This window comes from Rhyacophila brunnea, unplaced genomic scaffold, assembly GCF_057557595.1.
Source record: "Rhyacophila brunnea isolate RB1 unplaced genomic scaffold, BYU_Rbru_1.0 scaffold_11, whole genome shotgun sequence".
NCBI lineage: Eukaryota > Metazoa > Arthropoda > Insecta > Trichoptera > Rhyacophilidae > Rhyacophila > Rhyacophila brunnea.
Genome location: NW_028232763.1, coordinates 34371251 through 34397205, shown reverse-complemented (window position 1 = coordinate 34397205; position 25955 = coordinate 34371251). Strand labels below are relative to the sequence as shown.

At 34.5% G+C, this 25955-nt stretch overlaps 1 protein-coding gene across 1 annotated transcript in view; it reads right to left on the bottom strand.

Annotated features, from left to right (window-relative positions):
• The window catches only part of aub (piwi like RNA-mediated gene silencing protein aubergine), a 51331-nt gene extending 37200 nt beyond the window's left edge, over positions 1-14131 (bottom strand). Inside the window, exons 1-2 of the mRNA XM_085960326.1 lie at positions 14065-14131; positions 7077-7281 (exon numbers count right to left, since the gene is read on the bottom strand). Coding sequence (XP_085816452.1) covers positions 7077-7278 — 202 coding nt within the window. The 5' untranslated portion in view covers positions 7279-7281; positions 14065-14131. The remainder of the gene's footprint in view (positions 1-7076; positions 7282-14064) is intronic.
• Between the last annotated feature and the right edge of the window lie 11824 nt (positions 14132-25955).

Genomic DNA, 25955 nt, shown 5'->3' with positions numbered 1-25955 from the left:
TTTTGATTCGGTTTATAACCTTCCTGAAATTTTTAGGTAAAATAATCAATCACGTTTTAATTTTGAGAAGACGGTTTTCGCTTCTAAACGGAATTTCATCATTGTTAGAAAAGTAGAGATATCTTAGTATTTGTTGGAATCTTTCGCAGCTCATCTACTTTCAAAAATATGGGGTCTATATCCTAGGATTCGTGGACCAATAGTCGCCAATAGTATTCTTCCAAACTAACGCCATAATAAGGACTAAGCCAAACCATTTTTTTTAGCTCTCGGATAGTGATGTCTTGCCATTTGCGTGCGTTATTGCGAGTTATAATGAATTGTTTCACGATATGAATTTGTCTCCTTCCTAAATATCTTAAAAAGTAGTACATATACAATTCATTATTTTAAGGCTATTCTATAAGGTGCATTGGGGTAATTCCGAATATGGGTATATTCCGAAAGTTCAAAAATTCTACCAATCGCAGCGATATTTTCCTATTAGCAACATTTAGTCTAGACGCCATATTCATTGTGCTCGCCTCGTCAGTCGTCGCTAGTGTCAACAATGCGTGCATACCATCAAGTTTTTTCAGAGACGTGTTTTTCACGCGATTTTTGCTGATTCGTAATTACCCTAACTTACATATCTCGGAATTCTGGTAAGTTATTTGAATAAGCGATTGCTTTTACGATATATATTCATTCTGCAATAGCCCACTTAACTTTTTCATAGTAATTGGCAGTGATTCTCAATCTGTAAAGAAACTAAAATTATATCTAATTTAGATGTACATAATATACTTAATTAAATTAATATTAAAGTAAGTAAATTTAGTGTCGTCCTAATAAGACGCTATAGCACGTCCTATTATAATCTTGGGTAAGTGCGGTAACGCCAGCCTTCACTTAACAGCATAACTAGTGTATCCGACATCATGAGCGAATATAGCGATTCTGATATTATAGATTATCTTGATTCTGAAGAATTGATGGATGAATACTCTGAAGATGATTTAAAAATATACAAGGAAGAACCAAGGTCACAAAAAAAACAAAAGATGTGAAATATGGTGAAAGTTTAACTGACGAAAAGATACTCACCAACAACGATTCAAATTCTCTCTGAACTAAGAGTACTGGTGTTGGCAAAAAAAGTAAAGGTAAAGAAAATTAAGCGGATAAAACAGACAAACCAAAAGATAAGATAGTGACAACGTTCCAGAGTCATTAATAGTGAAGAAGTTAGATATACAAAAAAAAGTGCTGATGAAAAAGAATATTACTTATGTAATGATAAAGATAGAATTTATTTTGACTGATTGCGTACCAAACCAATAGATCATTATTATGTATATGTGAGGCTTTCAGACCATATCTTAAGCAATTCTGTTGTATTTTTTTAACAGTGTAGCCCGCATTTTAGTTTTAGGTTTAGGTTTGCTAGCAGGAATAAATTATAAGTTTATGCCATAAAAGTAGATGAAAATGATTAAAAAGACAAGTTCCGACTTTGATTTAACATTTTTAATGTTGCTAATTTAATTGTATGGGTATGAAGAAAGTTTATTTCGCTATGCAAAAAGCAGTAAGTAAACAAAAGATATCTTTATCAAGGTAGTAAAATAAGAATGTAGACTCAAATAAAAATTGATTTTTAAAATTATCACTTTCTTTGATTTTCCTCGTCTTTATTTTATTGATTTAAGGTGGTAGGTGCTTGTGTCATATCGGGATATTTTTTCTCATTATCTGTCACCGGCGGGAACAAAACTGGTAGTGACGACCGGGAATAAACCTGCTCTGCTCCATCCCGTTCCACAATCCCTATAATCCCAAGTACTTAACTGAAATTTTGAGAACCACTATCTTTTTTTGGGGTAATTCCGAACTAATAGCATCAAAAGTCAGGGATTATGGATACTATTAACAAAATTGATGATATTTTGTGTTAGGAGTAATTACGGTCGAAAAAGAAAGGTATACCTTCGGTCAAAAAGCAATAAAATCAACTTTTGAATAATTTCGGAATTACCCCAAGAGCTTGTGTTAGGAGTAATTACGGTCGAAAAAGAAAGGTATACCTTCGGTCAAAAAGCAATAAAATCAACTTTTGAATAATTTCGGAATTACCCCAAGAGAGTTCGTAATTTCCCCAAATGCCAAAAAAAAAAGACTCAATATTTCAAATTCTCAATTTAAAGAACCCAACTATATATACAAGAATCTAATATACGAGGGTGGGTCAATAAGTCCTTAGAAAAGCCGACAGGTGGCGCGACTAGTACTGTAAGCGGTTTGTTTTCAAGCAGCGGCACTACCGATTCAGTATGCTGCGAAGTTTCAATCAGATTGGTCGGGTTGTTGTGCGTTTCTCGTACATTTAAAAAAAAAATTTGCTTGTTTACAAAAATGGAGAAAATTGAGTTTAGAGCTGTTATTAAACATTTTAATATAAAAGGGTTAACAGCAAAGGAAATAAAAAATGAGTTGGATTTAGTTCACGGCACATCTGCTCCTTCACTTGCAACTATTTATAACTGGTTAAATGAATTTAAACGTGGTCGTACATCAACAAAGGATGAACCACGCTCAGGACGTCCTGTAGAGGTGACTACACCAGAAATGATCAATAAAATCCACGATATGGTGTTAAGTGACCGAAGATTAAAGTTGAGTGAGATAATTGAGGTTACAGGGATCTCAAAAGGTAGCGTCATTTCTATTTTACATGACAAATTGGGCATGAAAAATATTTCTGCAAGATGGGTGCCGCGTTTGCTCACAGTCGACAATAAACGCAGTAGGGTGGTGGCCTCTAAAGCCCTGTTGTCGCTCATGCAACGCAATCCGGATGAATTTTTTAGTCGCTTTGTGACTGTAGATGAAACATGGATACACCACTATACTCCCGAGACGAAAGAACAGTCAAAGCAGTGGATTGCGAAGGCAAACCATGTCCAAAGAAGGCGAAAACCGTAAAATCAGCTGGTAAGGTTATGGCTACTGTATTTTGGGATGCACGTGAAATTATTTTCGTTGACTATTTGGAAAAAGGAAAAACAATAACAGGGGATTATTATGCATCTTTATTGGACCAGCTAAAAAACAAAATTGAAGAAAAACGGCCTCATTTAAACAGGAAAAAAATCCTCTTTCATCAGGACAATGCCCGTGTTCACACATGTTTACGATCAATGGCTAAAATTGAAGAATTGAAGTTCGAATTGGTCGACCACCCACCGTATTTGCCAGATTTAGCCCCCAGTGACTTTTTCCTTTTCCCAAACTTAAAAAAATGGCTAAGTGGACAACGTTTTTTTTCAAATGAAGAAGTCATCGATCGGACAAATGCTTATTTTGAGGACCTTCCGAAAACTTATTTTTCTGACGGTTTAAAAAAAATTGAGAAACGTCTAACTAAGTGTATTGAGCTCCAAGGAGATTATGTTGAGAAATAAAAACAAATACAAAAATAAAAACTGTTTTAATGCTTTTTTCTAAGGAATTATTGACCCACCCTCGTATATTTATCATACATCTTTTCTATAACCCTTCAACAGCCACTGACGAGTGGTTCTCGTCATGGGTGTCTACTTTCGTGCGCCCGTGACGAGCGAAACTCTTTGCGCCGTTTTTGCGCCTAATATGAGTCATATATTTATTTTTTCAATTTTAATACGTGTATTGACATCTATGGGCAAGCTCTGCAGGCAGAAACGTTTGAAAAGTCAAATACATCGCGAGAATAAAGGGGATTCCCGAGAGGCCCATTCAGGGTTACCGATTTCTTCCCATGTACTGAGAAATTGTTGACTCATTAGTTCGCGCCGCGTTCGCGTAATAATTGGTCGTCGGGATGAGTCTGATTTGCGTTCTAATTGAAAGATTTTGCATTTTTTCTTATTGAAATTTAATTTGTGTTGAGTTACGAAGTGTTGTGAGTATTTATATTTCGCATATGATTTGCGTATACAAGTGTTATATTTACGAGTTTACTTTTAGATTGAATTGAAACATTTTCGATGTTTTCAGATTGAAAATTTTATTTGTGTCGAGTGACTAAGTACTGTGACTATTTTTATTTATATTTTGCATTCAATTTGGACAAACAAAAGTGTTATATTTACGAGTTTAGAAAGATTTTATTTGAAAAATGTGTCAATTCTCCAAAAAGCGTTCTATCCCTTACAGACCCTGCACTCACTCTTGTGAGGGTCACTTTAGTATGGAATAAATAATTATTTTGGTGGTGTGTGTGGTTTAAGCCCTGGCTCACATGAAAGTGAGTGTAGCTGGCAGAGTGAAAATAGTCATCCTTAATTCTACAGGTGCGTCGGTTGGCGACACTGGAACATTGCAAACTGAGATTTTGACAGCACTGTGTAAGGAGCATTCTGTGTGAGTACTTTATTGATTTTATCACCAAAAAATTGTTCCCAATGATATTTTTGGGATGAATAATGTAATAAACATATCCTGCAACATATTTAACTAGTTTTTAAAGTCATAACTATCAATTTAGTATGTTTTTAACATGTTCAATCTTGTGACTCACGTTTGAGTGCCAGGTTTCAACAGTCACTAAATTACCAATTTTCTTTTTTTTACTCATTAGTAATTTCATATTATTTGAAGATCAAAGAACTTAATTATATTGATTTATGTTGTTATACATGTTGTTTATATTTATTATATTTATTTTAGATTTCAAAATGGAAAATATTGAAGCTGATAAATAATTTAATAGGAGATGGAGATAATTCCGATGTTGAGTAAAAAGACGATGATGAGAAAGATTTGATTACATTCCGCCAACTATCTACAAACATGACTCATCAGATTCGAATTTTGACACCAATGGTAATTTGTGGAACTCAGATGTAGCACCACAACCATCCACTACAACCATATGTTTTATTCTTGTACATCAATTTTATTAATAATTTCTAACTAATTAATATTGTATTTAATATATATTGTAATAATTGTTATTTGTGCCCCATATTAAAAATAAAAAAAATGTCTCAAAATCGTAAAAAACAGTTCTTTACATTTTACATTTTAACTTTCCATTCCTATTATTTTAGTGTTTGAGACCCGACCATCACAAATGTGAGGGTCACTTTTTCTAAATAACGAAGTAAAAAAAAAAAAAAATATTTTTGATTTCTTCAAACCCATTTTAGATAATATGTTTTAAAGAGAAAACTGTTAAAAGTATTCAATTTTAGGCTTGGGTCTGTAAGGGTTATACAAACACGTGTACGTCAACTTATAACTGATAACACTTTGAAAATAATTTTTCCAAGTCAAAGAATAGTATATACATCTATGACTTATTCTTGAAAGTTTTTGGAAGGCAGGTTATTTGAATACACGTAATAATACAAACCATCACCAAATTACCTGTATCACCACATTACCTTACCTTAACCTATTTGTAAAATTTATAATTTTTTTTTTTGAATTTTTTAAAAATATTTTTGAACTATTTCTTGTAAATTCGCAGTGTTGTGCAAATTTTCCGACATTTTCATGAAATTATGAATAAAAAACCCTTTCGACGAACTTCAAACGATGTCTCATAATATTGTAAGTGCTAGATATAAAATTTTCCACTGATAATTTATTTTTTTATATTTTATTTAATTCTTGGGCCCTGGAGATTATACCTAGTATTATCAGCTGGGCTGCTAAAAGGTTAAGTACACAGAGGTAAAACAATAATGGCAGTAAATATAATAAACCGAAATAGGTATATAACCTCTAGTCATCTCATAGAAATTCCTGTCGGAATTACCCCAATGCACCTTATAATATAAATATCCAATCCATCATTCCAGGGCTTTTCGATGTACAATATTTGTGACTTTTCCATTTGGTGCCGAAATATATACTACTTTTTTTACTCATTACTAATTTTACTACTCCCCACTATTGATGCCACTACATACAATAATTGTCCGTGAGTGAAGCATTCCGATCTAATGTGGCAGCACACCTAACGCATCGTCCGCGCCAACCTGCCGATTAGCGATTCTAATAACGCAATTATTTGCATATAACTTTACCATTTGACCTCCGATTTAGCTGAAATAAACGCCAATATTTTTCAAATGTACACATTCTAGCGACATTTTCAATAAAAATGGAGGTTGCAGCATTAACTTCCGCGTTTCAATGCCCTTGTACGCGGCAGCCTTTTTCCGCAAAAACCATAAAACTGTCCCCGGGGTGCAACGGGTATTTGAAATTCGAGACCCCGACCACGCACTTCGGCCTCTGTCTACTGTCCAAATTTTGTCAAAATCCGACCGTGCATGTGGATTTGTATAAAGAAAAACCGACGCTAGGGCGGTACACACGGCATGCGCACAACCAAGTTTTAATACCAATCGGATGAATGGTATAGGAACGCATACAAATAGAAGATGGTTGTGCTAATTCAGAAACCTTCGCGGGCGTGCGCACACAACTTACCAAAGTTTCATTGCAATTGGATGATCGGTATAGGAACCATACGAATAAAATAAGATAGAATGAAGATGGTTTTTCTAATTCAGAAACCTTCGCGAACTCACCAAAGTTTCATCGCAATCGGATGAACGGTATAGGAACCATACGAATAAAAGAATATAGAATGAAGAAGCGGGTTAAATCTGAAATTCGAGACCCCCACCACGCACTCCGGTTCGTCAGCCTCCCGTCTAGCCTCCAAATTTTGTCAAAATCCGACTGCGCATGTATTTGTATAACGAAAAACCGACACGACGGTACAAACAAAGATCCATATATATTTTCGAAATTATAGTATAGACTAATCCACATAACTTTAACAATCAGCAGGACCCGTTTCGTCACCTCAGTTGTCAGTATACATATTTTAGATGTTAAATTGAGCTTTGTTGATAAAGTTATACTTCAATTTACTATTTAGGAGTCTGTTTGGAGCCTTCGCCACTGATGTGTATAAAATTACATGGTCATGAATAGTATAAAGTGTCACCCCATTTGACGGAACTGGTACATAAATAATTATTAGTGTTGCATGTCTAGCGCAACACAAAACGACGAATATAAAACTTACTGACCTGTAACACGCAGGGCCGCGACAGCAGAAGTTAACCCTGCAGCAGGTGCGCCGGGTCTCGCTTCAGGTCCTCGTTGCTGTTGTGGAGGGGGCGGCTGAAATCCCGGCGGGGGCCTGGCTCCCTGGTCTCCGCCACTCCCTCCCGGCCCACCTCTTCCTCGCCCGCGGGCCCGCCCTCTGGCTCTTCCTGGGTTATCTGCCATTTGCTGAAAAAAAATCACATAATTAGAATATCACCTAAATAATGTTCAATGTCCTAAAACACAATAAGAATACAGTAAACTCTTAATTATCGGTGTGCGGATTATGCGTATTAATTTAATTTTTTAAAAAATCACACGCTTTCATATGTGAGTGTCAAATGAAGGAACCCTCTCCTCAAACATGCAAATTTGGTTGTTCTATAAAAATTACCCAAGAACAGAGGGTTGCAATATTTCATCAGTTTTGGAATTTAGGTCTAAAAATCAGGCTAGTTCTGCAATAAGGGAACAAAGTGCAGACTGTCTCGCCAATTTCATTCTTCAAGTATAAGTGAAACGCATTGTCATTATATGATGTGATTTGATGTTGTGAAATGTGTCGCTACATTTCAAAACCAGCCAAGTCCACCTTTAGGTATTTTTGACTTTTTTGTGATTTGCGGAAGAACTAATGCTTTCTAACATTTCTGCATTATCAAAACCATCCAAATCCGTCTGTATAATAAATAAATGGAAGCCAAAGATGAACAGTTTTTTAAACTCACCCATATCCACTGAAGTCATTTTATCACACTCAACCATGTCCATTCAGGCCAATCAGTGAAGGTGATTACAACATGGGCGACAGTTGTTTACGAACCGTTGAGTGAGTGTCAATAGTGTCTTTTTCGACATTTTTTAATAGAAATAATTAATAGAAATAATTAATAAAAATAATGTTTCAAATATCAGAAGTGACCCCCGCTAAGGCGAGAAAACGAATAATTAAGGCAGAATCGACTAAACGCGCCAAAGATAGGGAAAATCGGTAAGTTTTATTTTGTCTAACCTGCATCCTAAATAGCGTCCGGTGTCAAGCAGGGTCGCATTTGACATTTTTAGTCATAAGTACTGAGAATATAAATTTGGTTTTATACAATTCTAATTTATGAGACTTATAGAACCCTTTGTAATTTAAAAAACACACACATCGTACCTACTCCTTAATTAATTTAAAGATTTTAATAATAATTATTCATGCATGTTTATTTAAGAGCGTACTTCAGTGAAACGGCAAATAATTTTCAACAGTTGGTGCGATGAAATTTCTCACTAGTCGCTAATCAGAGACGGACAGTCGAGGTGTCCGCACGTCGATTTGTTTTGTCATGGCGCCGGATGAAAATATTCTTAAATCGTGTAAAGATGACTAAAAAACTTTACATGTGTACTTAAAAAAGAAAACATGTCAGTGAATATACTATTATTATTAGTAATATAACAATAAACATAACATTAAATGGACGCATATTGGATTTTTACAACAAATTATATTTCGTTCGGCGCACGTCATTTACACAATCCGCGCATCGCCTAACCACGATTTTTTAGACCATGCCTCAACTGAAGTATACCCTTAACACATCTTGAGCGGGAAGGGTATTTCTACCCGCGCGCCGGACCGGTGTTCGTCGGCGGGACGGATAGAAATACCTTTTACGCCGGCTCTACTTGAAGTGCGGGAAAGGTATTTCTACCCGATTATTGCATACGAATATTTTATGTCAACGGTTTGAAAATGTTTCAAACTACACACACATCTACAAAAAAAAAAAATTTACCGTCGATTCATTTACTTACACACACACTCTTGCGCAGCCCATATGAGAGCTTGTGCGTAATCAGGAAATTTGTTTAGAGTCCTAAATCAGCGAACTATATTTCTGTAGACGATAAGAATGCTAAAACTATATGCGTCTTCTTTTTACACTTGTTTATTTTTTGATGGGTGAGCAGGAAGACAACATTTTGTGAAATATCGATGTATTCTTTAAACATGGTTTGTTCGCTGTACTGTGAATGCGATTATATGTATATTTTTATGATGTGTGATAAATACATAGGCCTCCTTTTCATACTATAATATTATCCTTTGTGAGCGAGTGTAAAGACGACAATTTGTGATAAGACGGAATGCATTCTTCGCACTTGTTGTAAGTGATATTGTGCGGTGCGATAACGCAGGTATGCGAGCGGAGCAATAAATTATAACATGAGTGGAAACCAATGTTATTTAGATGTCTGTAATCTACTACGATCTATATTGAATATCAGTATTGAATTTTCAGTCTTGAAATACGGCGCTATAGAACGGGTGTGTTTTTACAAGTGAAATATATTTAAGTAATCGATATTTTATTTAATCTTTAAAAAATGGCTTCAGACAATTATGAAAGCGATGACGAAATATTTGCCGATAATTTGTCTGCCTATTCTGGTGAAGATTTACCAGAATTAGGCAGCGACAGCGATAGTGAAGAGTTCCCTCGCACGAGAAGGGTACCAGTGATACCGTTACAAATCAGTGATTCTGAAGACAGTGAAGTGGAGGAAGAGGAAGTCATGGAATGGTCTGAAATAGACAACCCACCGCATATTGAACCATTTTTAGGCAACGTTGGTGTTTGCGTAGCACCAAACAATTCTGAAAATGTGATGGATATAGTTAGTTTATATATTGGAGATGATTTACTTAGCATGATGGTAGAAGAAAGCAATCGATACCGCACACAAAATGAATCCCAAATCAAGAAAATGAAGAAATCTATCAAATGGAAGCCTGTAAATCTTGGTGAGATGAAAAAATTCCTCGGACTCATTTTGCTTATGGGACAAGTTCGAAAAGACACAAGAGATGATTATTGGTCTACTGATCCGAGTATAGAAACACCAATATATTCTAAAACAATGAGTCGTGATCGTTTTAGACAAATTTGGCAATCGTGGCACTTTTCAAATAACGATATCATTACGGATTCCAGCGATCGCCTTGAAAGATTAGGCCAATTATGACATACCTAATACCGAAGTTTTCTTCGGTTTATAAGCCTCAAAGGGAACTTTCTTTAGATGAAGGTATTATACCGTGGCGGGGAAGACTTGTATTTAAAGTATATAATGCATCTAAGATAATAAAATACGGTATCCTAGTGCGCATGGTCAGTGAAGCCACTACGGGATACATCTGTAATATGCTCATTTACAGTGGGCAAGGAAGACCACTATTAGACACCATCCAATTGCTTCTTGGTCCGTATTTAAATTTGTGGCATCATGTCTATATGGACAATTATTATAATAGTGTAAAAACCAGTGAAGCACTTTTAGAAAATAAAATTAGGACGTGTGGAACAATGCGAATAAACCGAGGCTTCCCAGAATGTTTTAAACACGTCAATCTTAGTGCAGGACAGAGTATTTTCCGTCGGCGAAAGGATGTATTGTTACAACTCTGGAAATCAAAGAGATGTTCGAATGATTTCAACAATACATCCATCTACCATTTTAGAGAGTCACAACACCGATTGGAATACGAGACTACACATTTGGAAACCGCTATGTGTTATCGAATATAATAAATATATGAAAGGGGTTGACCGTGCGGATCAGTATCTCTCTTACTACTCGATCATACGAAGAACAAAAAAATGGACAAAGAGAGTTGTCATGTATTTGTTAAATTGTGCTTTTTTTAATTCTTTTAAAGTTTATAAAGTATTAAATCCGACCAAAAGGCTAACTTACAAACAGTTTTTGCGTAGTATAAGCAAATTTTGGATAGCCGACCATATCGTTGAAACCGACGCAATTTTGGAAGAAGCAGGCCCATCTACATCACGTTTACCAAGAAGAGTGGGTAAAAGTGATCATCCTGGTAGGTTATCACTCGATATGAAGAAGCATCGAATGATAAAAATTGTTACAGATGGTAAAAAAAAATACCCACAAAGACAGTGTCGAGTGTGTTCGGTGCACAAAAAGAAAAGTTTGACTAGTTATATGTGTACATTTTGTGACGTCCCCTTACACAGGGGTGAGTGTTTTCATAAATATCATACTTTATCCAAATATTAGAATAATAATTTTTGTGCGGGAATTTATTTATAGTAAATGGAATATTTTTTACGAAACCTTCCTGTAAATATGTGATTAGCACCATGTACTTTAAACAATTTGTTATTTTAAACAATTTGTTCTAAAAAGAAACACAGCACTGAGGAGCAATATATGGTGAGTGTGAATTCCAAATTTCATTTAAAAATAACTGATAGTTTGGAAGATAGAGCGATTTTTGTAAAATTCGATTTTATTTCAATTGCCGCTGGTTTTCGCCCGCTGCGTGTACCTGTGAAGTTGTACTGAGGCCCGCGCAAAATGTGTTAAATATAGTTTGCTGTTCTATGCATACGCTTCTTAAGTTAATAATATTATATGGAGAAAATTTTCAAAAAATAAATTTATGTTATCAACATTTATTTATAATTTTGCCCTTTTTCATTTCCTAAGTGCAGCCCAGAAGAATGACACAATCATAGCTAGTAAAATGGCTGCCACAGAAATATCAAAATAAGCCAAGTCCGCGTGGACTTGGCTTATTTTGTGACAAACTAAGCCATGTCCATATAAAAAATCCATTTTTTGAAGAATCTATGAAAATTACATGAAAACTAATGATGTGGATCTTATTAATTTAAAACATTCTATAATCGCAATAATATAAACTTTCACCTTCATGACCGTGTACACGAAGAAACAAAAAAGCTGTTTTACTCCTTTTCATCGATTATGGACATGGCTGAGTTTGAAATGTAACGTCACAAATATAGTAAATGTGGTTTGAATTTTTTCTGGCATGTTTGTCACTATCGTTCTTCTGCGCCAGGGGCAGATATCGCAAGTTCCAACTATCGCTTGAAAGTTTAGAAGTCATTTAACTTTTTCGATCCATGCATGCAGTCTCACAACTTGCATGATAATATGTGTATACATTTGCATTTTATAATTATGGTCGCGACAATATGTACTACCTCCAGTAAAATCCATGCACGTGTACACGGGCTATAATTTACTAATATACATTTTCACGAAATCATTCGGTTGGCAACACTGACTGATGTTGAACAGAAATCCAAAGTTGGTGGGAGCTATGTACGCTTGCACTTATAATGAAAAACAGCTTTGAGGTGAGCCACTGTGCATGCTACGCAATATGTTCCTCTAGCCGTAGCACATGAATAAATGCAAGAGTGTAGACTTAGTTAATGAGAGACATTTTATTTCATAATCATCCTTCTTACCTACCTTGAAAACTGCTTAAATCCAAAAAAAATATTTTTAAATTCAAAAAGAATAAAAAAAGATTGAATTATACCAAATGGTCGTAATTCAATATGGCCCTGAGTTAACAGTATGCAGAGGGGCTGCAAAAGTATTTATACTCAGTGACCCATTTCCCTACTACACATTCATCTATCAGCTACCTCTTATGACTTACATTAAAATGCCTAAACCTTTGGGGAGGCAAACGAAGACCATTGTTTTTGATATAATTAATAAATATTGTGAGGAAAAAAGGAAAGAAAGCTTTTAATTCCTCTCAATAGTGCCAGGGATAGACAAGTATATATATCAGAGTATCTGCTATAATAAGTCAACACGCCAAGTATTTGTATCAGCATACAAAAACCATACAACAGTGGCAGTGCATGCAGCGCTGTGATGTAAAGATTTGATATAGAAGTTAGTCTGTAGCTGGGCTCTGGGGCAATGGCAAACATCCAACACCTTACTCTACCACACCAATGTCTGTCTACATCTCGATAGCAAGCAAAATGATTAGTATTGAGACTGCTGTATGGATAATTATCGTGGTTTAATGTCTGCATGGCTAGTGAGAATTGGAGCGTAGACATATTCGGATTTTGTAGGCTATACATGCCACATGAACTACTTTCACTTCTGGAGGTTGGAGAATAGGCCTAACTGACCTGGATATGGATGTAGTATTTAATAGTTTGAATACAAATACAGACTACGAAAAACACATAAAATTTGCCAAAGACAGTCGAAAGTTGTCGAAAAATATTAAAATTAACGAGTTTAATACGGTTCTATATCACAACGGCGGAGACTATGCGAGTCTGCGAAAGTGACGCCCAGCTGAAATAGAATTATAGGAAAAAATCTGTAAAAATCAATATAAATACCAACAATAACAAACCATTCCTGAGGAAATTTGATAAACAAGATATAATTACCGATCGGATGAATGAAGCACTTAAACGATTTCAAAATGGGCTAGTCGTAACAAAGGAGCGTAGGCTACACATAAACTAAAATGGCGGAATGGCTACTTCCGTCATCGTACAATGACACCCATGTTTGACGAAAAAAAATCAAATTATTTTCGAAAAATAAGGCAATGCACTTGGTCGGCGTTGTGTTGAAAAATTACATAATTAAAAATAACTTACTGCATAAAAGATTATAGGTTACAATGTTGTTTACAATTTGGTGTAAACAAAAATATAAATAGCCGTATACGCAAGAATAGTAATTAAAATGGGGACATCTTGGGTGGTGTACGATAAAAACGACGTGAATTTTAGGGACACATTACAGGGAACATACTACCTACAAAGAGAACGCCCTTATCTAAGAATCCGGAAGATTGAGGTTATAGAATAAATGTCATGACACGAGGCATAGCATCACTAATTCATGGAATAATGTCAACGGTCCAAATCACACTGAACAGCGATATAGAATACCTCAATCAAGACATTAGAAACATGATAATAGTCCAAATGTCCGAAACAAGTTTATCTGCCACCCCACCCGCCTGTCGCAACAAGTGTACACAAACATTATTTTAGTAACAAACGTAGGTGATGACACGATGCTACAAAATTGAATGTATAGAAGACACGCGATTTAGTACAACAATTAAAATAGAAATCAACTTACATGAACTCTAAATCTCGCTACTCGCTATCTGGACGTCCGCTCCGGTTCGCTCAGATCAACACAAAACAATTAACCGGATGCAAATTTTTCTGTCTTTGGCGTCACTTCGACAGTTTGCCAACATAATATTATTGTTGTGTTATGTTATCATAGACAAAGACAATAGATTATTCAAGCAGTGACGCCAACTGCTCGGCGGTTCGATGTTTTTACGTAAGTACCTATATTTTTTAAAACCGCATTAAAGCCGCGTTGACACGGTCCAAGTACACTTGGACCGAGTGCCATCCTAGTGACAGCTTCATATTAATTATTCCTATCCAAGCTAACTTGGATGAGTAGGACGCGGTCCAAGTAGCTTGGATAGGAATAATTAGTATGAAGATGTCTCATACGAGTGCACTTGGATGCAGTGGCGCACCCAGGATTTATTATTGGGAGGGGCCGAAGAAGAAGAATGGAAATTAGTCCCATAGGATCTTTTTCTTCTTCATATAAATATTTTTACATAATTTCACAATACACGGCGATATATTTGTACAGTTTCTCCTAGTTTTTATTAAATTGGAGGCATAGTGGCGGTAACCGCTGAGCGTGTCATCAGCGACTGGCGGATTGGAAGTGAACAGCGACCATGCTGGACATGTGTACCTAGTATGCTTAAACATTACTTAAATAATATCGGCTGTGCTACCCGCTTGGTCTAGAGCAGTGTTTCCCAAAGTGTGGTACGCTTACCCCCTAGGGTACGGGAAGAGTTTGGTGGGGGTACGAGCTGCACCGGGTTATGGCTACGCCTGGTGATACAAGCATTTATACAACATCCATGCTAGAAGGTTTATCGCATGCGGAAGAAGAGCAATTGTTGGAATTATTAGCTTCAGACGGATTCTTGCAAAATAAATATAAGGAGTGTACTTAAACATCATTTAGGTTGCAAATGCAACATGTGTATCCAGTTTTAACAGAGAAATTCCTGAAATACATTGCCTTTTTCAACTTCATATCTATGTGAAGTTGCTTTTTCAGCATTATTTGTAGACATTAAGTCAAAAAAAGGAACAGCCTTTGGGTGTGGAACCGCATCTCAGATTAAAATTAATAACCGGGGAACTAAAGTATGATGATCTGTCATTTCAACATAAATAATTTCATCCTTCTCATGGTTTATAATGAATGTTATTTTTTATAATATAACTTTTATTTATATTTTATTATGAATTAATTTTATTTTTCGTTTATTATTATTTTGTTTATGTACTACAAAATGAATATATTTTGATTGTTATTAAAGTACTTATATGCATTTTTCTTTGACGAGGAGTACTCAGTGTTACGAAAATTATAGAAGGGGTACATAGATGTCGAAAGTTTGGGGAACACTGGTCTAGAGAGCTACAATATTTATGCCGAATTCCACCGAAAAAAATGTTCTTCTGATTTTCACCACCACCGTAGTGGGTGTAGTTGTTTTTTTCGCCGAATGTTTATCGCAGATTTTTGGTTTTTTAATATTGAGGTTTTAACATATTAATTGAAAATGGAAAAAAAAGTATTACCTATTGCTTTTAAATTATACACAACTACTCAATACAACACAGCCTAATATCTCGTTTATCGGTCTTTTGTCTATTGCACTCGGTGTACCTACACCATGGCCCCCACATCCTGAAACGGGCCCTGCTAGGGCAGTGGTCGGCAAACTGCGGCTCTTTGGCCCCTTGAGTGCGACTCTGCCATATTTGACATGGCTACAAAGAAGAAGCAAAGAAAGAGAGATAATACAACTAAAAACTCGTAATTTTGCGCTAAATATTCTGTCGATGATGCAAGGAAGAAAGCAGCTGAGGAGAAGAGTCAAGAAAAATAAAGTCCTGTATTTAATTAGGTACTGAATAAAATCTTTCAACAATGTTAATATTGCAAGTTTTGTGGTTAGTAAAAAGATTTCCAAGAGAGGAAATCAAGAGTAAATTGAGAAATCGATTTATTGATGAGAACCTGGAATCGTGTTTAAATTAAATCAACAACATACGAACCTGACTTACACAAACTTTACAAGGAGATGCAAGGCCATTATTCACATTGAGTTTGTCAGTCATTGTCATGATTATATTTTATGGATACCTGACTTACAATTTAATTTTTATTAATAATTAAGATCATTATTACGTAGTTTTATTCAGTTTACCTACCTATAATTTAATTAGGACTTAAAACTTTAACTAAAGTTTATTAAGTAAATTTGCAGTGTACCTACTTATTACCTACGCATATAATTTTAGTTTAAGAAATTTAACTCTCAATCGTAGTACTGTTGATATTTGGCTCTATTGACTAATGAGTTTGCCGACCACTGGGCTAGGGTATTTGACGGGCCCCCTATCCACCTCTTAAGACAGTGTGAAACACTACATTAACGTTTTTCAAATTGTGTTTTAGTTCAAATTGAGGGTACTTATACAGTGAATTATTGACGATTTTCAATACATCTACTTTAATAATGAAGTTGTCGAGTATCGACACATAATAATCTGAAAATATATTGGACAATTACATAGTTTAAAAATGTTCATTGTCATGAAGTGCAATAGCGCCGCAGGCGACTTTTTTTACTTTTAAAGATAATTTATTATGTGTGTTTATCTCACTTATCTGGTCAACCCGACACGCCGGCCTCCCACAGCCCGGGCCCCCAGGCTAGAGCCCTGTCAACCCTCCCCAGCCATCACCTATACCACTCCAGAATTCGGGTGGACACCGATAATTTCATTAGGGAACGGGTTTCTAATAAAACCTGACATCAGTGTTTCGAAATTTTTGTGTTAGAAATTAAAATCTAAGAAATTTTACTAAAAAGGGTGCTGGAGAATTACAAATCATTTTTTGCCGTGTTGCTTGTCTAAGCCCAAGGTATAGTTTATTGGCTTTCGATTTCAATGTGTAAAATCATTCTGATGATTTTCATATTTTGGGGGGGGCAAGGCCCCCTGCCCACCCCCCCCATAGGTGCGCCAATGCTTGGATGGCACTCGGTCAAAGTGTACTTGGATCGTATTTGGACCGTGTTAACGCGGCTTTACCGATATAAAAAGGCGTGCATTTTTGAAGCAAGTATTAATAGACAATTTTGAAAAGATTTTAAATAACAACTGTCAGAATTTAAAGAATGGTATTCAAAGTAGTAGTATAAGCCCGCCATTTTAATATTGAATGTAAAATATTGGTACAGCAAGAAATAATATTAAAAAATCAGTAGTAAAAATAAATAATCATTATTTAAATGACATGGGCCAATAGATAAAACCAATATCCATTATTATTTTGATAGTAGGAAAAGTAAAAAACATTCAATGGGGCGCACGACATTAGGGTTACCATTATCGCATATAAAGTATATTAGTCTATGCATTCATGAATATCGGTAGGTTCAAATAGACTATATTATGACGGTCGGGCACATAATGCTAAGAGCGCGATGCTCAATCGTCTGTCATAATTACAACAAAATTACAACAAAACACTATCCAGAAAGCCTTTCATAGTTATGATCGAGTTGTCTATGGTCCACCAAATCTGCAATAGCTTCGTTCTGTTTTTCTATTGAAAATACTACCATATATAAAAATTCTCTTTTTCATAATTTAGGTAAATTATTTTGTAATTGTTAAACGATGACAAAAATATGAAAAATATACAAAATAAATTCAATAACTATAAATACACAATTAATATTTAATAAAAATGATTAAATGTCTCTGCAATTAGTGAATAATATAAGTTATTTTTTGACCATGTTTTTCCCGATACGGTAACACTTGCCGTTGAAATGTCAGATTTTGTCATTTAGCCAGTGTTGCCAACCGTACTATAATTATAGTATTTGTACTATAATTTTGGTCCGCGTACTATGTACGATATAAAATAGGTATAGTACGCCCAAAATACTATAATTTTGAAAATCGTACTATAATTTTATATAAAAGTACTATAATTCTGCATTTGCAATTTCGCAATCGAGTGGTCTTCGAAAATTTGGAAATCTGCGGCCCGCGACGAAAATTTTTTCCTAAAAAAAAACAAGCCGACCATGAAAATTTGGGAACCTGCGGCCCGTGACGAAATATTTTTCCTAAAAAAAACAAGCCGACCATGAAAATCTGGGAACCTGCGGCCCGCGGCGAAATATTTTTCCTAATAAAAACGAGCCGACTATGAAAAATTGGGAAAATTTTCATTTTAAACAGATGACAACGCGTACTATATTTTATCTCCAAATACTATAATTTTGGAGGCTCTGTACTATAATTTCACTTTCAAAATATGGCAACACTGCATTTAGCGCTTGGCCGTAGTCATGGGGCGTCTTCGACGCGGAATTGGCGCGGGGATGGGCACGGGTAGAGTGTCCGTAGTAGCCCGCGCGCGTCCAGTCGTGTTCAGCGTCAAATCAGGGATAGGAAACCATAAACACAGAAAAGTTTTTACTGGAAAACTCCTATTTGAAATGGCAAAACTTTGCACCAAAATATGGGGCCAATGAAATCAATATGGAAAGCACTAATTTAGCAGAAGAATTTTATAACTTATACAAGAAATTGCGGGAACAACCAGACAAGTTTTTCGAAAAAGAGTAACGTGAGAAAATATTTGATTAGGTATATTCTAATTGATCTAAGTTTTTATCTATTCTTTTTGAGTAATTTTTTGCGATCCGACTATCGCCTTTTGGCATCTTCAAACACCACCAATGGTGAATATACACTGTCATCTGATACAGTTAATTCCTGTTTATTTGGTAAATTTATATTTATGAATTTAAATTCAAATTCCATCAAGTACCCTTGGTCGATTTTATAATTTGATTATATATTGGATAATATGTAAGTTAAAGTTTAAAAAAGACTTTTCGGTTCATATGGTGTGAATGTAGGTGTAGAATGTACGCTTCATAACTTTGCACCCCGGCTCTAGGATGGAAATGATGTACCTACTTAATATATTTTATTTTTATTATGTTTATATTTTTTTATTAAGGAAAACAAACAGTTACATAGACTACAAATATGTATAAAATAGACTAGAAAAAGATATTGCAACAAGCAAAGTTTCCATATAAATTATAATAATTATAGTTAATCATATTAAAATTTAAATACAGAGAAATTAGATAAAGAGATAAGTGAGAAAGAATATTGAATAATTATAGACAAAAAAAACATTTTTTTATGTACCTACCTTTATAACTATACGTAAAATAAGTATACAATATTATATGTGCGATATGAATTATTGAAATTTAAAGATATTATTTTTACATAATATATATTTATTTAGTACTACATATTATATTAATACAAGTGAATATATAATTTTTATATATATTTGATATAATTTTATGCGACGTAATAAGGCAAAGAGGCGTATCAGTGTAGTGAAAAATGCAACGTTATAAAACGTATACCTACTTTACATCACTTCGCACTATCTATGCTTTGTGAAAATAATACCATAAATACACCAGACGCACGCGGTAAGCTCATGATGGTTTGAGACACCCGCAACTCGCTCGTTTCCCGCGTCGGTGCCCGTCCATTCAGTGCGGACACCTCTATGCGCGCAGTATGGGAAGAGCCCGCCGCATGTACGATCTTGCCTGCGTTGAGCTAGACGCGCCAAAACAACACGCGCGAACACCCGTCCCCGCGCATTGTCTACGGACACGTCGAGACGTGTTCATACGTTTGAGTTTCCCGCCCCGCCGCCGCCCCGCGCCCGCCTAACCACCACGGACGAGCACTTACAATTATTACAAATATATGCCATGATGTGAATAATTACATAGAGTGATTAAAACTAATATTACCATGTTGGTGTGTAGGTAACATAGTAGTAGTCTATGGTTAAGGATTCCTTATCTCTATACTCTATAGTTAACAGATGGATTTCGGCTACTTACAATTTTTACTGTTATTTTATGGTAAGTACGAATTGATTACGCATCTATAGTTAACAGATGGATTTCGGCTATTTACCAATTTTACTGTAAGTTTGTGGTAAGTACGAATTGAGCATTACGCCCTAAGAGCGTTTTAGTGTCTATGATCAAATCTATGCCATTCCGACTATTATACATGCATATTGTATGACAGCTATGACATCTTATTTACACTCTGTGACACCCTATGACACAGGACGCCAACATAAGAAACGGGTTTTTCGACATATGACCGATCGTCATAGAGTGTATTTGAGGCATAAGAACAAACTATTTATGATTACATTATTATTAAAAGAAGATCAGCTAAGAAGTCGCACAGGTGCAGAAAAAAGAGCTAGATGGACATTTCACACGATAAATGTGAATAACCTCAAAGATTAAATTAATAATTGATCCAAAATATATGTAATCTAGGTAGGTACTACAAATAGGCTTCAAATTATTAGGTAAGTATATATACGCATTATTAGCAAGTATTTTAATAAAAAATCTAGCAAGTATTTTATTAAAAAGGTGGGAACTATTTAATATGAACAGCAAGTAAAAAATGATTATTGGTAAGTATTATAATATAACAATGAAAGTATTTAAAGTATTATAGGGAATTATTTAAATAATTTTCGGGAATTATTTAAATATTTACCTAATGGTAAGTATTAATATCAATTTGTCAGAATAAAATCTATTTTGGACAGAATTTTTCTTTTACTGAAATAACTTATTTAGTAGCTTCCTTATTATGATAAATTTAGCAGGATAGTATTGTTCTTTCTATCTGGCTCTCCAGAACAGATTGTACCATTAGAATAGTATTTCTCTATTATTTCATGCCTTACGCCCATTTAGTGTAGCAGCATTTGTGTATCTATAAAATGGCTCAATGATGCAATATCAGTCTCCTGAGCAAGCTTCTAGTGCTTTTAAGATACTATTTCATTTTAACTATCAGCTTTAACTCAACTGCACATTCCGAACCATCAGTTGTAGGTAGCTGCTCTTGATCAAATCGCACTTAAAAGATATATGTAACCTTACCTTGTGATATTCAAACCCTTAATCTCTACTTCATTGCGGAGTTAAATACAATTGTAGTGTCTATTATATATATTTTCAACTTTGCAATAATAACAAGACATATTTCAGACTTGTATAGTGTTTATTACATATTATTTTCAATATCAGAATTAAATAATAAGACAGACTTCAGTTGTTTACAATAAATACATTTCTTATGTTCATAAATTCACAATAATAATCAATGGTAACAAACATATGACAGAATAAGACGTTTCCTTCAATTACATACAACCTATTACTAAAAACGATCGATGTCGATCAATGTGAATGATTGAAAATGATAATCTAGGATACACATCCCTCGAATAACGAATGGGAAATAAATTATATACAGTCAAACAATAACATAAAAATCTAAAAATTGCGCAATCGCAACACTTATTTTGAATTGCGCATATTTTACAAGAGAGACAAAAAAATCATACATTTTGTAAAAAATGCGCAATTCAAGATAAGTGTTACGATTACGCAATTTTTTGCAGGAGACAAAAGCATTTTTTTATCTCTCTTTAATTGTTTTTCGGGATTTCGGCCTTCGGGATTTCGACCCAAACCCATCCTAAGCTTGCCGGCAACACCGAGTTAAGTTTATTTGAGACTTTCTAGCGATTAGTAATGCAGAAATTAGGTATATAATTTGATTTATTATGGCGTACCGTCGTGACCCCGAACTTCGCCTAGTTTTAGTGGGATTTTGTGTAATATCATAAAAATTAAAATGTTTTCGTAACTAGTAATTATATCCAATGAAGTATTGCGTTGTCAATTTTGTACAAGTGACATGAAATTTCACATTTTGTAGGAAAAACATTAATTTTTGATCATTGAAAGACACCAGGCGAAGCATGGTGTACTTACCCGAACTTCGCCTAGCGTTGTATTTTTCAAATGTAGCCATATATATGTAAATAAAGGAAAAGATTTAATAGTAAATAGATGTGTTCAAAACAATATGAACCATAGTGATGGGTGTATAAGGTTCAATTTAGCAAGATATTGGTAGTAGGCGAAGTACCGAACCTGTTCTGGCGTGTTTTCATACATTAGATAAACTTCTGTCAGGGTTGTCAATAAAACTAATGTGGAATAATTTTAATAGTTATTTATGAATTTTTTTTGAACATAGTAAGTATAAAAAAAACATTTGTTTACAACTGCAATAAACTAAATTAACTACACATATGCCTATACCTATTTTAAAATATGTTATAATCATTAGAGTACAACATATTAACATATCGAAAAATCGTTTAAAACTACTGAATCAAAATCAAAATTTCTCTGCGATAATATGGGTTCAGTTCGTGTAGAACCAAAACAATGTCGGTTTTAATGATTTGAGAAATATAACCAATGAAAATATAAAAACGAACATTTGTTTACAACTACAATTAATTAATTTAAATCAACTATACATGTAAGTATACCAATAACGAAAAAAATACAAATCAATCGCATTCGATTAGAATGCCATAGATAAAAAATGATAGGTAATAAAAAAATCTTCTGATACAATTATCCAGCAAACTTTTATGCACATAACACAATATTTATTCACTCATAATGTCGTATACACCATACACATTAGAATACAGCTTATTAATATACTGAAAAATTGTTTAAAACTTCTGAATCAAAAATCAAAATTCCTCTGCGATGTGATTTCGGTTCGCTTAGAACCAAAACAATATCGGTTTTATTAAATTGACAAATATCATCTACCACCGGCCAGCCATATCTGTTTCTTCCTTTATTTCTCAAAAATTTTATCGTATAAGTTTCATTTATTTTTTTAATCACTTGCCCAATATAAAAGCGATCCGATTTCTGGACAGGAAATTTGACTAAAACAAAACAATTAACTGCCAGATTGTCGTTCAGGTGTTTCGCTCGTTATATTGAAATCAATATCAGTTTTTATGTTTCTACTCTCAAATTCTTCAGACACTTCACCAAATTTAATAGATTCGGTGTCAACATTATTATCTTCTCGAGGTAAAAAGTCATCAGATTCATCTAATAGCGAATATCTACTAATGATACTAATAGTCTCTTCAGAATCTGATGAATCTGTAAGTATAATGTGTTCTTTTCGCTTCTTAGTTTTAGTGGGTGGAATTATTTGAATATCCGAAGTTATTGTAATTTTTTGTTTTGATGCCTTTCGTGTTCTGAGCATTTCCAATCTTTTGGATCTTTAGATGTTCCAGGTAGAATTATTTCATTAGATGTATTAGAATGTTCTGGTACAATTATGCTATTTGCTGATGTATTAGCATATTCTGGAACAATTATTTTACTGGATGTATTAGAACTTTCTGGGGGGAAATTGTAAGTTGACGCAGACGTACCAGGCTGGATGTAAAGTCTTTTATTTCTTTCTTTCTTCATAGGATTGGGTGACCTATTTTCCTTCAGGTAATCTAGAAATGATTTTTCTATTGAATATTCATTTATATTTGATACATCAGGAAATTTCCGCAGTACTTTCTCTGGGTTAAAAGGGTATATGCCGGTATTTACAAAAGCACTAGTAATATTATGCCTTTTTTCGTCCAATTCGTTAATCAGCTGTTTAAGAAATTCTGGAAAATGTGCCTTATTTAGAGATGTTTCTCTTGGATTCTGGTATTTATATTTTAATAATATAGTACGCCACAACTTCTTCATGGGCCCAAAGTAACAAACATCTAACGGTTGAGTCAAATGACTTGAGTTTGGTGGCAAAAAAACAAATTTAATATTGTTTGATTGACATAAATCTACAACGTAATGATTGATGTGTGTCGCCAAATTATCTCCAATTATAACCTTTGGTCCAATTTTAGAATTAGCCCAAGGTATAGCTATTTGTTGGAACCAGTCTTCAAAAATAACAGAATCAAACCAGCCAGATTTGCTCCTGTTATATCTTGCTCCAATAGGTCCATTTATTCGCCACTGGTGAAATAAATGTTCCGCTTTATAAACCACATACGGTGGCAAGCAAACACCACCTGCAGATATGGCAAACATCACAGAAATTGATCCTTTTGTGTAATTCACTACACGTTCTGGATATTTAATACTGCGGCGAAAAATGCACTTGGACGCACCCGGGTCATCCACCAAATTGGTTTCATCATAATTTAATATATTTTCCGGTGGTACATCTTTCAATGTCTCTTTCAAGTTTTTGAAATACATTTCGATTTCACTTGAATTTTTTTCGGCGCGTGATCTTTTTATATTTTGAGTGGATCGTGTTGTTAAATTAACTTTGTTACGTTTAAGAAAAGAATATGCCCACTTTTTCCCTGGCGGATTGCCATCAAATAAAAATTGTCGCCCATTGGACAATAGGTATCGATGCACCACAAGTCTTAAGTGTAATCCCCAGCAGCAATTAAAACTTTCACAATTTTGTCTTCTTCCTGAGTAAGACGGGTTGGAGAACCAACTGGTTTTACATGTTTACCATGTAGCCTATCCAGCAATGTTCTTCTTGGAATGCCAAATTGTTTTTCCGCTTGATACGACGATAACTTTTTATCTCGCATTAATTCTAATGCAATATTCATCATCTCCTCATCGTGTTTGGTGGTGTAATTTCTTTTTTTATTAGACATTTTCTTCGCACGGAATATTTTATCTGAAACAAAAAATATACTTATGTAGTTAATAAGTAATATTTGTTGACAATATCATGCAGACATATTATTTTAATACAGATATTTCAAAAACATAATTCATGGAATTTAAATAATAAAAAGTACACATGGTGGTGCCAACCCTACGCGTAGGCGAAGCTGGGATCACAGGCGGGAAAAGGCTCGAGTCTCTTATTAATTCAAATTAAATGTTTATAATCAAAGATAGAGTTCTAAATGTTTTCAATTTATAAATATAAAACTTCATTAAACCTATAGAATACAAAAATAATAACTTACCTTCAACAGATTCTTTTTACAGACAAATTTTTGTAAGACAATTCGTAACTCGACACTCCCGCATCACAAACAAACGTGTTTTCCTGACACATCCACATGAAGTTAGATTCAAATTTTGGCACAAATATTACCACTATAAAAAAATATATCTTTGGAAAGATAGTAGGAATGCCATTGTCAAAGAAAGAAGGGTAATTTTTAGGTTTAACTAAAATAGGCGATGTAAGGTACTGCAGGCGAAGCTCGGGGTCACGACGGTATTGAAAATCTCTGCTATTAAAAATCTACCAACATAATAGAGATAGGACAACTTCAATATTAAATTTATATTTTTCCTGAAAGGTCATAGTTATATTTATCGTTGTTCTGTTTTGTCACTGTTCTGTTTTGTCACTGTTCTGTTTTGTCATGTTCTGTTTTGTCGTGTTCTGTTTCGCAAAAAAGATTGCAACACTGATTCAAACAGGTTCAGTACAAACCAGTGCTGCTAACTGTACTATATTTATAGTATTTGTACTATAATTTAGGTCCGCGTACTATGTACGACATTAAACAGGTATAGTACGCCCAAAATACTATAATTTTGAATATCGGAAAAAATATGGAAAAAGTACAAAAATTTCGAAATTTTTGTTCGATAAATTGGTGCAAATAACTATCGATAACTTTGCAATATAAGAAGATTCGGAGAACTTAAAAAAATTGCTCGAAAAATGTAAAAAAATCCTCGACTGGTTTAAACTGAAATTTCTTGAATTCTTCGGTATGCATCTTTGGTCGAAAGAGATACGTAAATAAAAAGGGGTCTCGGAGTTTCTTAAATTCTCCGTTATTTTTTTCTTAGAAACAAAAAACCTATAGGTACATTTTCTCTAGGATGACAA